At 33.2% G+C, this 14,332-nt stretch overlaps 1 protein-coding gene across 5 annotated transcripts in view; it reads right to left on the bottom strand.

Moving 5' to 3' along the window:
• Positions 1-14,332, bottom strand: part of Mhcl (Myosin heavy chain-like) — a 115,935-nt gene that overhangs the window by 54,882 nt on the left and 46,721 nt on the right. For all 5 annotated transcript variants that reach the window (XM_081974747.1, XM_081974748.1, XM_081974749.1 and 2 more), the window contains one exon: positions 11,203-11,412. In XM_081974747.1, coding sequence (XP_081830873.1) covers positions 11,203-11,412 — 210 coding nt within the window. The remainder of the gene's footprint in view (positions 1-11,202; positions 11,413-14,332) is intronic.

Here is a 14,332-nt window from a genome sequence, read left to right as displayed (position 1 = left end):
TGAAACAAAATTACTAAAGATTAGATCATCAAAGTTGATCCATACTGAATTAATTTTGGAGACAAGAATGTACGAGACTTTTTGATGGTTGATCAAAGTAACTTCTACTACACTTTGTCAGTCGAGTTACTGAACATCCCGTATAAATCAAGAATGAAGACCAATGTGACCGATATTAAGGTATATTAATCAAAATAAGTCCTCAGCAAATATTTACTAAAAATCCAAATCACAAAGTATTAGGTCACTCATATACGTGGAATTCGTGTTCTTTATATTCTAACTAGGAGCAAGTAATAAAAAGCAGATTGTGTATGTGTGAACTGGAACTGAAACAGTTAATTTCATAATAATTATTATAAATTTTATGTTTGTTGTAGTTGAATCTTGTGGGAATCTTTATAATGACATTCATCTGAATACCACCCAGAAATCATCAGGCAATCAAACATGGAGGAAAATTTAAATAAGGTTTTAATGTAAAGCATATCTTGATTAAGTTTATAGCGCAAAACTGATTAAGGAGAGTGTTTTATGCTACACATGTCCGCCTGATAAAGCGATCGCAACCGACTAATATTCCAGTTTTTGTCAAATGTCAATTATACAGTCTTGATCCGTGTAAAACAGAACAAAAACCGCTCCGTATCTGAGGTCGGTTTTTCATCAACGACATCTAATTAGTATTTAATTCGTTAAAATGCGGAAAATTTATCGCCGGTTCGATCTGCCAATCGTTTTCCTCTCTGTATTTGGACAGGAATTTCCTTCGGTTAATAATTTTTAGCTTCGAGTTCACCAGCACGAAATTAAGCCTTAAGAGTACCATTGACCCGGCTGATAGTTAGATAGCGTCGTTTATCGGAACCAAACGACGATCAGATTATATTGTGCACTCGCCGAGGTTTAATCGGACATAATGGAACCGTAATTTATACGTTAAATTAAATTAAAGGAAAGGCAGGCACGAAAAAGCCGACTTAACAGTTCTTTAGATTGGGTTCTATGTTTGCCGTTAGACGGTTCTCAGTTGTAAATATTGGCGTGTACAATAATTGCAGACGCGCTATTCCATGTCTGATTTGTCCTGATTTGAATTGGTACACACTAGACATTTTTAACCTTAGAATAAATAAGGATGAGCACATGAAAGTACCCTAAAATACTGTCAAACAAGAGATCAAAATCTGCAACAACAACATACACATTAAATTAGCAAAAAGTTTATAATGTTTGTTCATTACCATCAAGATTTAAATAACATTTTGTTCTGACTTGCTATTTATTTCAATCAAAATTTTAGGAAAACTGACTGTCCTTTCAAATTGTATTTCTGGCAGTTCAAACTTTGCTACCGCTTTTCTCCGTGACTGTACCAAATTTTGTTATGATTTTCAGGTTATTCGATAAGAAATTTAATGAGGATTCCAAAAATGTGCTTAAAACAGTAATTTTCTCACTCTAAGTGGGGTCAACAAGCAATTTTGTCCATGATTGTTCTTTCAAACTGTGTTTCTGGCAATTTAAACTTTGACACACCTCTTTTCTCCCTGACTATACCAAATTTTGTAGTGTTTTTCAGGTTATTCGATAGGAAATTTAATGAGGATTCCAAAAATGTGCTTAAAACAGTCATTTTCTCACTCTAAGTGGGGTTTACAGGCGATTTTGTCCCTGATTGTTCTTTCAAATTCGGTGTCTGGCAGTTTGAACTTAGACACCCCTCTTTTCTCCCTGACTGTACCAAATTTTGTTATGATTTTCAGGTTATTTGATAAGAAATTTAATAAGGATTCCAAAACTTTGCTTAAAACAGTCATTTTCTCACTCTAAGTGGGGTTTACAGGCGATTTTGTCCCTGATTGTTCTTTCAAATTCGGTGTCTGGCAGTTTGAACTTTGACACCCTCTGTTCTCCCTGACTGTACCAATTTTGTTCTGATTGTCAGGTTATTGGATAAGAAATTTAATGAGGATTCCAAAACGTTGCGTAAAACAGTCATTTTCTCACTCCAAGTGGGTTTTACAAGCAATTTTGTCCCTGACTGTCCTTTCAAATTGTACTCTGGCAGTTAAAACTTTAATACCGCTTTTGACTGTACCAAATTTTGTTATGATTTTCAGGTTATTCGTTAGTTAATAGGGGTTAGTAAAGTTTACAGGCAATTTTTTCCTTGATTGTTCTTTCAAACTGGGTGTCTGGCAGTTTAAACTTTGACACCCCTCTTTTCTCCCTGACTGTACCAAATTTTGTAGTGTTTTTCAGGTTATTCGATAGGATATTTAATAAGGATTCCAAAAATGTGCTTAAAACAGTCATTTTCTCACTCTAAGTGGGGTTTACCGGCGATTTTGTCCCTGATTGTCATTTCAAATTGTATTTCTGGTAGTTCAAACTTTGACATCGCTGACTAACAAATTTTGTTGCTATTTTCAGGTTATTGGATAGCAAATTTAATAAGAATTCCAAAAATTTACTTAAAACAGTCATTTTCGCGCTCCAAGTAGGGTTACAGGCAATTTTGTCACTGATTTTGCCTTCAAACGGTGTTTCTGCCAGTTTAAACTTTGACACCCCTTTTTTCTCCCTGACTGTACCAAATTTTGTTGTGTTTTTTCAGGTTACTAACAATGTAAAAAAATGTGCTTAAAACATTTTCTCACTGCAAGTGGCTTTTAGCAGCACTTTTGTTCCTGACTGTCAAATTGTGCTCAAAGTTGCAAAAATTAGAGTTTAGAAAAGTTTTCTAGTAGTATTCAGTACAAAACGTGTTTGTGGGATTTATGACAGTTATTTTGACAGTGGTCACGTGACTGGCAAGCTAAATTATCCTCCAAAAACTACGTGATATCTGTGACTTATGTCAAAACTGTCAAAATCTGCCTAGAATTTGGAAGAATTACAGTTTTACTAAACTTAATTCTCGAAACCCAACGTGTTTCTAAAATTTATGACAGTTATTTTGACAATAATTTTCAGTCAGTTGTCGTCATTTTTCTCATCTCAAAAACATATTATTTCTAATAATTTAAAAATAAGATAATAAAGAAAAGTAATAAAAATCTTAAAATGATATTTTTTCTACGTTCATTAAAAAAGTTGGAACATTTGGTACAAGAATCACTTTGTCAGTCGTTTACTTCATTTATTGTATTAATAAACCAAAATCTCTAAAACAATAAATAACAAATTTAAACTGCCTTTTATTTAGTCTTTATTTTTGAGAATTTTATTTTGACAGTATTGACCGAAAATAACTTTAATGAAATTAATGACAGCCATGACAGAAAAATGACATATTTTAAGCAGATTTCAGTTAGACCTACAAATTTACTGGTCAAATTGGAATTTACTACTAAAATTAGTAAATTGTCCTTATACACTAAATTTTACATCACTACCATGTGTTCGGGTACCAACAGTGTTCGTAGTTCGTGATTGGTCAAGAAAAAGCATCAAGCTGAAAGCTGCTTTTTTTGACCACTCACACACAAACCACTCACTGTAATGCTGTAAATTATAATGTAAGAAGTCCCTGATAATATGACTATCTGGAAGGTAACAGCACAATGTCAAATTCACCATCAAAGTATAACGTATTTCAAAAACTGTTATCACTATAAAACTATAAAATTACTTATTAACATAATCCTAAACTGAATATCAAAGTATGAAATACCTGGATATAATCAATGAATTCCCGATTCTAATCAGTGTGTTAGCTCATTAACCTTTAAGTTTTTCTCTCTTTTAATCTGAACAAGTCATCTGTTGGATGTGGTAATTTTTTGACAGCAATTTCCCAGCCTAACAACAACCGTAAAATAAAAGTTTTATCGTTAAAACTGTTAACCTTAACCATCGAGAGAGCCGTTAAGGCATATCTTGTACCTTAGTGACGATAATTGCCGTTTACTAACGTTTCGATGACACACATTTTCATGCATATTAAAAAAATATGCGCAATCTGCTTGTGTGCGAACGAAAATTGCATCAGTATTAACCCACTGAATTTTGATTGGAAGAATTGCTACTTAGAAAAACAAAGGTTGGTGTGCAATTAAGTAACAGTATAGTGAATGTATGCGTAACGTGTTTCCTTAAATCGGTCGGTTGCTGTAATTATGTCTTTCAGCAATTTGTTATTTTAATATTAATTAATGGAAATTAAAGTTTCAAAGTAAACGCTCACTCCCAACAGGACTTACTGTATTTGGAGTGATTGGTGGGTGAAGCACTGAAGAGTGGCACAAGATACGCATTAATCATCACACTGTACGACATCTGTTATGGAGGAATCTTCCTTGGATTCCAGTGAAAAAATTATGAAATTTTATTGGCTGGCACGTTTCGCATTGCGTGTTCAGTTATTTCAAATGGGACTTGTAACGGGAACCTAACCTTCTCTCGTATTAATCAAAATCGTATATGCTCGTACAGAACTTTTAGATTCTTCCCTGAAGATGACGAAATTTTCTCTTGTTGCGTTTCGGTGCGTATAAACAGTAAATGGATGCGTGAAACGTGTAATTAATTATAAGGAGAAACTCTCGGTTTTGTTGCAGCTTAATCGTCAGGTAATTTATAATCTACTATTGGCATATCTTAAGTATAAAACTTGTCACGATATTTATTGTCGCTATTTGGTTAGCAACAAAAATCAACCATGTAGTGCGAAGTGCGTACCTTTATTAGATCGCTTTCTAGTTTTTACAATCTAGACTGTTCCGCTTTTCTGTTTAGATGTGTGGGAATTACCATCAGATAGAATGCATTTAATATGCTGAAATTGTCAGCCTGATTTGTATATATTGCCAAATAAGCACTTTCCTAATAGCAGGTATTTAGAACTTAAAAAGGAAATCCGTAATGTTTTGCAGTGAATAACTTAGTAGTGTGAATCTATCACTATGCAATAATATGTTTTGTAAACATTGTCCTGTTTGCATGTTATTTTTCACTTATCCCAAAATGTCAAATATGTATTTGACTTTGAAGCCAAAATCTGCTAAACTTCAGCTAACAGTCAATTAATTATTTTCTGTCCTTGTTTGTGTTGACCAACAGAAATATCACTAGCATGCAGAATTACCACCAGCAAAATCACATTTCTTGAAGAGCAATACTTTTGTAAAACACCATGAACTTAAAAAATTGAGTACAAAGTGTCAAATAAAGAAAAACTGCAGCGAAAAGCCTTGAAACTCAATTTCTACTTTAATCATACATTCCACATATCTAATATCACCTGTGCTTTAATAATAATTACTCTGTGTACTTTCGTCAATATCAATTGCGGAAAAAACCAACCAATTAACCGTTTTTTTAAATCAAATTGATGAGGAACAAAATTATCTCTAGTAATTGCATAAGTGCATCAAAATTGCCAATAATTTCGCCTGGAAGCTTGTTATCTTGTAAGCACACGTGTGTTGACTTCCTTACACATTTTTATCTTCAAAGAGCCCGAAGACGCACAGCGTAAACGAGATGTCATTTCCACTGGTTAAGATAAAAACTGTTTATTGGTGAAAGATGTTTAGGACCAAAAAAGTGACTATTTTCTTAGTTGGTTAATATCCAAATAATGAATTGTCAATAGTATAAAAAGTTGGTAAACACATAAAGTCGGCAACAAACAGTCCACGAGAATGGGCCTTAATAATAAAGTAAGAAGACTTTTTCGTTCTGGTTGTTAGCGGAGCTGTAGTTAATCCTACGCTTTCACTCTCAAAAATTCAATAAACATAAATCGATCTTCGAGAAGAAATGCTCGGCGGCACGAAAGGTTTTTGCGAGCGTGTTCGTTTGCCCACGAAGAAAGTTTCGGTCTTCATCAATTCAATCGAACATGGATTTTTTTTTCATTTGGCGCATTCCTAGAATATTGTTTGCTTCCAATTAGATCTAACTTGGAAGTTTTAACGCACGCTTTCCTTTTTGCTATGTACACAACGACATTCAGGAAGACATTCCCCTGTAATAATTCACGCGTTGCAAAAAGGGAAACTCGAAAGATCCACCCATTATTACATGATCGACAACATTACCACCTCATTAGACGCTGAATGCCGATCGATTAGTCAAATTATCTAACTAATAGCCGACTAGCTACTTTTGGGCAAGGAAGACATAAAAATCCAAGTCTCGACACTTTCACCAAGGTGCGGAGACAAGAAGGTACTATCACTTTTCCGCATTACGAAAAATACTAAAACTATGCACGTGTTTCTCTTATTATATCGTGTCTAAGTATGTCTTTAATATACCTCCTTTATCAATTTTACATATGAGTTTATCAAAAGAAATTTCCAAATAAATATACCGTTCTACTGAATTTGTTAAGACGATAGTTATTATACAAGTCCCAATTCATTTTTTCATTACAGGTGAACGTTCCTGATACAGGGTCAATTAAATTGAGGTATATCACATTTTCACGTAAAAGTTTTTAAGAGAAATATGTGGCTTCTAAGTGGAAACTCTGGAAGTTTTGAAAACAATGCATTAGTATCACAATGCAGTATTTTCTAAATAGGACTTTTATGCAGAATTTAATAACGTAGGTATTTAGAAAAGTTCTGTCATCATTACTTTGGGAAACTTTCCAGGTTAAGATTCAGATGATCATACAATTGCTCAGGAATTCAATCAATATTTTGTAAAAAGCATAAATGACATTTTAATGGGTATTCCTGTGAGTTCCGCATTGAGCGAGGTGGCGATCGAAGACTGCAACACTTGCTACAATTTTACAAGATTCGAAAGCTTATCAATGGGAGATATTAAATCTATTTTGAAGGATACGAAAAATGTTGGGGGAGGTGTAAGTGGCATATCTAAAGAGGTTCTGTGTGATGTCTGTTTTGTGGCGTGTGATCGTTTGTTGAATGTTGTCAATACGTCACTGTCCAGTGGAGAATTTCCACGTAAGTGGAAAGAGTCTACTATTGTTCCTGTTCCTAAGGTACCAAATACTACTCGATATAACGAATTTAGGCCAATCAACACTATAGAGGTGTACGAAAAAGTACTGGAAATTGCAGTTAAAAAGCAACTACAACAAAATAACATTATTGTAGTCAATCAGTCTGGTTTTCGTGAGCGTCATTCATGTGAGTCTGTGGTAGTGAATTTATGTGATACTTTCAAGAGTGAGCTGGACAAGGGTAATTTTGTGTTGGCAGTGTTTCTAGATTTTCGTAGAGCGTTTGAAACAGTTAATAGGGAGATACTACTGAGAAAGCGCGATGTGCATGGGTGTCGGCTGTACGGTTCTGAGATGGTTCAAATCATATTTGTGTGACAGATACCAGAAAGTTAAATTTAAAAATTACATATCACAGTCGCAATGTATTAGACATTGCGTACCGCAAGGAACCGTCTTAGGACCGTTGTTGTTTCTTCTGTATATTAACGATATAATGGGGGCGGTGAGAGGGTGTAAATTGGAATTATTTGCTGACGACACAATGTTGTACATGGCGGGAGGTGAATTGGATATGATGGAGAGGACTGTTAATAGTGACTTGGACAATTTATTCAACTGGCTCTGTAAAAACGGGCTCAGTGTGAATGCGTCAAAGTCAAAATTTTGTTTGTTTGGGAAGAAACACAGTTTAAAATCTGTAAATTTTCAAAGTCTGAATATAGTTATTAACAACCAAAATATAATCCATGAAAATGAAATAAAATATTTGGGTGTCATTTTTGATCAGAGTTTAACATTCTACGCACATGCTGATTATATAACAAGAAAATTTGCGCAAAAGGTTGGATTTGGATACATTGCTCGAGTGGGAAGTCAGTTATCAACAAGTACTAAATTGCTATTATACAACAGCATTGCCCTTCCACATCTCGAGTTTGGTTCTTTCCTCTTATACAGTCTTCCTGCTTTCAAGATCGATCAAATTCAGATTGTCCAAAATCGCGCCATGAGATGTATATTGAAGTGTAATAGATACACCCCTGTCGCAACAATGCTTAATGTTTTGAATATGTTGTGTATTATACAAATGATCGTGTTTGCCACTCATGTGTTTGTTTTTAAAATAAAGCACGAACTTTTACCGCCTTATATTTGCAGTAAGATAAAGTTTTTTAGGGATGTGCATAGTTACAACACGAGAAACGGTTTCGATTTTATTTTGAGTGAGAGATGTAAAACTAGTCAGATGCACAATTCTGTGTTGTATAAAGGTTTGTATGATTTTAACATGCTGCCTAACTATGTGAAAAACTGCAACACTCTTACCGATTTTAGGAAATCTTTAAGAAAACATATTCTTTTAATGTAATGTTAATTTCTAATTTTAAAATTTTCTGTTTTGTTTGTAGATTTAAGTTCATATTGTTTTTATTTGAGTGTCATTAATTCCTGTTTTTTATTCGCTTGACCATGTAAATGTTGATATTTATAGCTTTTTTTATGCTAAATAAACGTCATTATTATTATTATTATACACCAATAGATTATTAGTTTAAAACAGATTTTACAACCATTTAACTTTGTAACCGAGGAAAGTTACCAAGAATCTTAAAAAGAGAATCTTAAAGGTCCTTTGTTTACCTGACCACTTCTTAATGTTTGCAAGGCCATAACTTGGTTATTCTTAGAAATTTGAGGACAAGAAAAATGTCAAAATGTAACCAGAAAACCTGTAGGACGATTTCCAGGCATAAAACTGATATATTCATGCTGTAGAAGGATTTGTAAGGTGGTTTTGGCTTTCTAGAGTAAATTGTGAAATTCCCGCTTTGAAGGACCCTTTGAAACAAGTATTTAGGCTTAAAACATGCCAGTGCAATAACAAATCCATTAATGTGACTCACACACAATCTCGGATTTAGTAGGTCTGTTAGGTGTCTGTTACCTTAGAATACGACCTAAAAACGCTATGCTAGGATTGGCCTGAAAGATACTTGGATGTGATATCAAACTTCCAGGAGCAGATTTTTAAGCACCCAACGTCATTTACAGAGTATACTGTTGTTTTTTTTTCATTTCAATTGTGCTACAAACCTCAAAACAGTCAAAATCCTAGTTTGAACCTTTAATAGATTACAGAAATGTCAGTGAAAGCTCCTTTGAACTTTTGAATGCTATAGATTGTATTATAAAATGGGATATCCCCCATTGAATGTGTCTAAAAAATGCATTGCAGCAATATTTTCAAAAACATGTGGCTCACATCATACACAAAACAAAATATTATCTCCCACATGACAATAACCAATTAAATTGAAGCAAGTGTATCCTTTAGTTTCAATGTTACCTAATACTTTACACGCAACATTGACCATCAGGTTCTCTATTGCAACTAGTGCTGTCATCCAATTACCAAACGAGTCGACCATTAATCCGACGGTGTTATATAAATTATCGAGTCTATTGATTTTGCATATCATTAGTAATTATACCAGTGCAATCACCTCCAGAGACCAAGAGTATCAAGACGACCCACCGATTTTTCCTTGTTAACTTTCTCTCAGGTGCAGAAAAGCAATTAAAAGATGTATAAGGCGCCGCGTGTGGCTGTTGCGGTTGGTAAATTTTCTGATTTGTTTTGTTAGACCTCTTGGTCTAATGTTTAAATTGGTTTTTTTTCTGGTCCCCATGCCCCGAAACGAATTCGTGTTTTAACTGTTTCTCTCTGTTTGAATGGCATCGGCGGACAAAAAAACTTTGATATTGTCGGTATAGAAATCCCCGCAATTGGTGTGCTTGATTCGGTCCGTTTTTAATTGGTCAGTGAATACCAAAGCGAAAGCTGATAATTTACCCTCAAACGCTCAGAATTAGAGTAACCACTACCGCAAAGTGAAAAAGACGTGACCATTTAATGGGATGTTATAGAAATGGAGCTAAGAATAACAGCGGAAAAAAAGCAACTGTCAACAATCACCAAGTTAACACTCTAAATTAAATTTTGAGAACAGTTGTTCATTCTTTTTTTAGTAATACTCTATCAATACCTGAATGAATCATCTTTATTTTTGGGTTGACTAGTGATATTAGGTTGCTTTTTCCATTGAACCAATTTGTGACATGGATGATATTTTTAATGCAGTCAGCGGAACGCTGATAGGATAAACCAACATGGGAAGTGGTTCGTTAATGTCACAGGATTAGTTAATTGTCCGAGCTCAGTTCAGTCTCTTTTAAATATGACACTTAACGGAGGCTAAAGCCTATTTATACGAAGATTAATTACTAAGCTTTGGTAAACCAATCTTGATACTAATCTGCATCAAATGTCACAATTAAGACATGTTTGATTATTAGCACAACTTCATTATCTCACTTACTTTGAGATAATTGTCAGGTGGCGAGTTTAAAACAAAAATATTTTGGTGTACAGATAAAAAAAAGTTTGTTTTAACTGGAACAAACTTCACTGCTTGTCGACATGATAATAAAATCAATATAACTTTCTTTATAAAATATAAAGTTGGGTTTTATACCAACTAAACATAAATAATAATTTAAATGTACGTGAGACTAGAAGAACTTCTACTACCACAAATTATGAAGTTTCAGCAATATAGTTAATAGGTAAAATATTAAATAAAACCCTTTAATGAAGAAACTTTGTGATATTTAGATGAACTGTTCGATTTAATTGTAATTCAGCCTCTCTCTATGATTACAGGAAACCACACTTTGTATATTATATTGCTATATAGAAACTGAACACAAAAACAAATCAAAGCCTTGACATTGCTTGATGACCGTGTAATAAAACTAAAAAACGATCGCCATATGGCGCAACAATTTTCACGGTAAATTTCATTCAATGATATTCTCAGAGAGCCGCTTTATTATCGCCACTATTCGGATTACCGTAAATAGACCGGTCGCGCGTAAATCTTGTAAATTTATTATTTATCGCAGAAATGCCGTGTAAATTCAACATCTCAAGAATTACAGCCGCAGAGAAACATTAGCTCGAATTAGTGGGCAAACATAAATGGGGCGTATTTTATGGCCGTCTAACTGAATATGCAAAATCGATGCATGTTAATAAATAATAATGAATTTCTCGACGAAAAAAATGGCGCCGCAACCTGACTGAGTTAATTGAACTATTAACAAACCAACCCCTTTATAAATGGAACAAGGTTTCAAAAAAGTAATTAAAAATATAATAAATTATAGAGCTGCATACAAATATGAAAAAATCTAACAAGGAAACTCACCTGACTTAATCCGACTCGATAACTAGATAACTCCAAGTCCATGGCCAAAAGCATGTCTTCTACTGCTCGTTTCTCGTCTAGTACAGGACTGGTGATCTTGTTGTCTCCTGCCAGAATTCCAAACTTCCGTCTGAACTCTCCCAGAGGCATGAAAGTGGGAAAACCTTGCTTGTAGAGGCGGACTGAATCCAAAATTTGAGCCCCACGAATCTGAAAGAAAGTTCATTTATTTCCCAGTCAAGCTGAAGCTATTAAACTGAGCTTTAGTATCGTAAAAGCTAAACTTCAGCCTAGCTAGTCTGTCCGATCTGTTATTAGTAATCATTTATCAGAAAATTCATACCAATACAATTAATCGTAACATTGATAACTTTCTTTGATCAAAATATCAAACAATATTTCAAGAGTTGTTGCCAAATTATGAAACAAACTACTTCTTAAAAGAACAGTAAAATTTTGCCTAACTACCTAAAAGATATTTTATAGTTTTATTCTATAGTCGAAAAATCTTTTGTTAGGGAAATACAAGATGTTAAAGTTTGAATAAAAAAACTAAGCTTGAAGAAATAAGTGGCCACTGGTTTTTCATAAAATACGAATCAATTTTGGATTCCCTATTCAATTTAGCTCAAAAGTGCTCTCTTTTTTCGCAACATCCTGAGCAAAAAATAAGTTTCTGTTCATGCTTTGTAATCAATCAGTCATAAAAAGTGTTGTTATTGTTAATTTGATTTTTTGGTGACCTATACGAACGTGACTGGAAAATTAAAAAGGTAATTTTTTTTGGAAATAATTATTTGCGCAACAAGGGAGGAAAGTACAAGTGTTTCTTGAAAATATCTGGAAATTTTTTATCCAAACTTTAACACCCTGTATTTCCCTAACGAAGGATTTTTCACCTACAGCTTAGACAGCAAATTTTACTTTTTGACGTAGAGACGTATATCAACGTTGACAAATTTTCCATTTTGAACGTGTTTTACCAAACTATATTCACCATAATACAAAGTGTTACAAGTTTCGAGATATTACAATTTTTTTTTGTACATTTTGTAATAATCCTTATAACAACTTTTAAGTTTTTCTTCAGCTGTTAAAGCTTTATAGTACCCCAGAAATATGATTCCCATACTTAATTCCATGAGGCAAATATCAAGAAAATGTTTAAAAATACTTGAGCAATATCTCGTACTAAGAAAACAATTTCATACTATTGGCGTTTCAAGATAATACACTCCATCTGGTGTTCAGTTTTAAAACAAGTTTCGAGCTTTCCAGCTGTCATTTCTCCATATACAGAGTGTCCCATAACTATATGACAATCTCTCGGGAGCATACAGGGGAAGTCAAAATAATATGATTTGTTCATACAGTGTGACCCATTTAGAATGGAAACACCCCTATAAAATTTTAGGTTATTAACCGATTTCATTGATTTTTTTTTTGAAATAATTAGGAATGAAATGTCTATTATGGGAGAAAATTTTAAATATTTATTTCAGTTTTCAGGTCATATTACGAGACTTTTTCTTGATAGAAAATGGAGAATTTTTATTAGCGATTTTTTTATTGAAAAATTACTACGCCACTGGATCTATAGTGCTTTCAAATAGCTGTGACCAAATTTTTTTTTGATTTTTTTTTAATTTTTTTTTTTTGATTTTTTTTTTTTTTGATTTTTTTTTTTTAGAAATTAATTTATTAATAAGTAATAATAAACAAATAAATAGTAACACCATTTCTATGGCAACAGTTGATGCAGGGTGTTCTTTTGTGACCGTTAGCTTAGAGGATTTTTGAATTTTAATTTGTCATAACTTTGTTATTAATGAATGGATTTTTATGAAATTTTGGTCACAGCTATTTGAAAGCACTATAGATCCAGTGGCGTAGTAATTTTTTCAATAAAAAAATCGCTAATAAAAATTGTCCATTTTCTATCAAGAAAAAGTATCGTAATATGACCTGAAAACTGAAATAAATATTTAAAATTTTCTCTCGTAATAGACATTTCATTCCTAATTATTTCAAAAAAAAAATCATTGAAATCGGTTAATAACCTAAAATTTTATAGGGGTGTTTCCATTCTAAATGGGTCACACTGTATAAACATTTTTCCTAAAGTCACTCCTAAGGAGATATCGAGTCCCAAAGAACTGCCTTCCAATTAAGGTTTTTGGCCGTAACTTCTGAACCACTTTGTATATTGTAATGATTTTTGGGTTTAATGTTTTATCGAAAGAGACCTTCTATTTGACATCAAAACCAGGTATCTCATATTCGTTAAACTAGTTTTTGTATGTAAATTAGTATTCAAAGTTTGTTTGTAGAATAACGAAAGATATGGAAGAATTCTCGTTAATTGAATAAGCATTTAATCATTTAATTTTTTATTAATTTTATTTTATTTTTTAATTAATATTTTATTAATTTTTCACCTCTGCCAATCTCTACTGTCCCGATCAGCTTTCATACTTTTTCGTTTCGTTCTGCATTAACTTCCTTTTCCATGTGTATTTTAAACAAAAAACGAATTCAAGAAATATGTTTATTAACATTGTGTTTTAAGCAGTTCAATGAAAAATCGATTTATCTCGAAAACCGTTCATTTTATCGAAATAAAAGAAAAGTACGATTTTTCGACAAAAATGTCAAAAGTATCCAAAAATGGCGTTTGCAGCTGAAAATATAGACAGCTGTCAAAGTTTAAGCAAATTGTGTCTTAGGTACCAGTTAGTTCCTGTTTTTCTGCTAAGACGAAATACCTGGTTTTGATGTCAAATAGATCTCTTTCGATAAAACATTAAACCCAAAAATCCTCGCAAAAATCATTACAATATACAAAGTGGTTCAAAAGTTACGGCCAAAAACGTTAATTGGAAGGCAGTTATTTGGGGCTCAATATGTCCCTTAGGAGTGACTTTCGAAAAAAAATTTATATGAACAAATCGTATTATTTTGACCTCCCCTGTATGCTCCCGAGAGATTGTCATATAGTTATGGGACACCCTCGATATTTATCCTATTATTTATAATGTTAGGTTAGGAAAAGGTTGCCCGATTTTAGTTCAAATGGCGCTGCGATCTTAACTTGAAACGCCAATAGCAACTTACTATTGATAGTTTGCTG

Source organism: Ips typographus, linkage group LG3 (genome assembly GCF_016097725.1).
Source record: "Ips typographus isolate SLU linkage group LG3, UJ_Ityp_2.0, whole genome shotgun sequence".
NCBI classification, from domain to species: Eukaryota; Metazoa; Arthropoda; class Insecta; order Coleoptera; family Curculionidae; genus Ips; species Ips typographus.
Note: the sequence above shows the minus strand (reverse complement) of the source record. Positions and strands in the feature narration are given on the sequence as shown.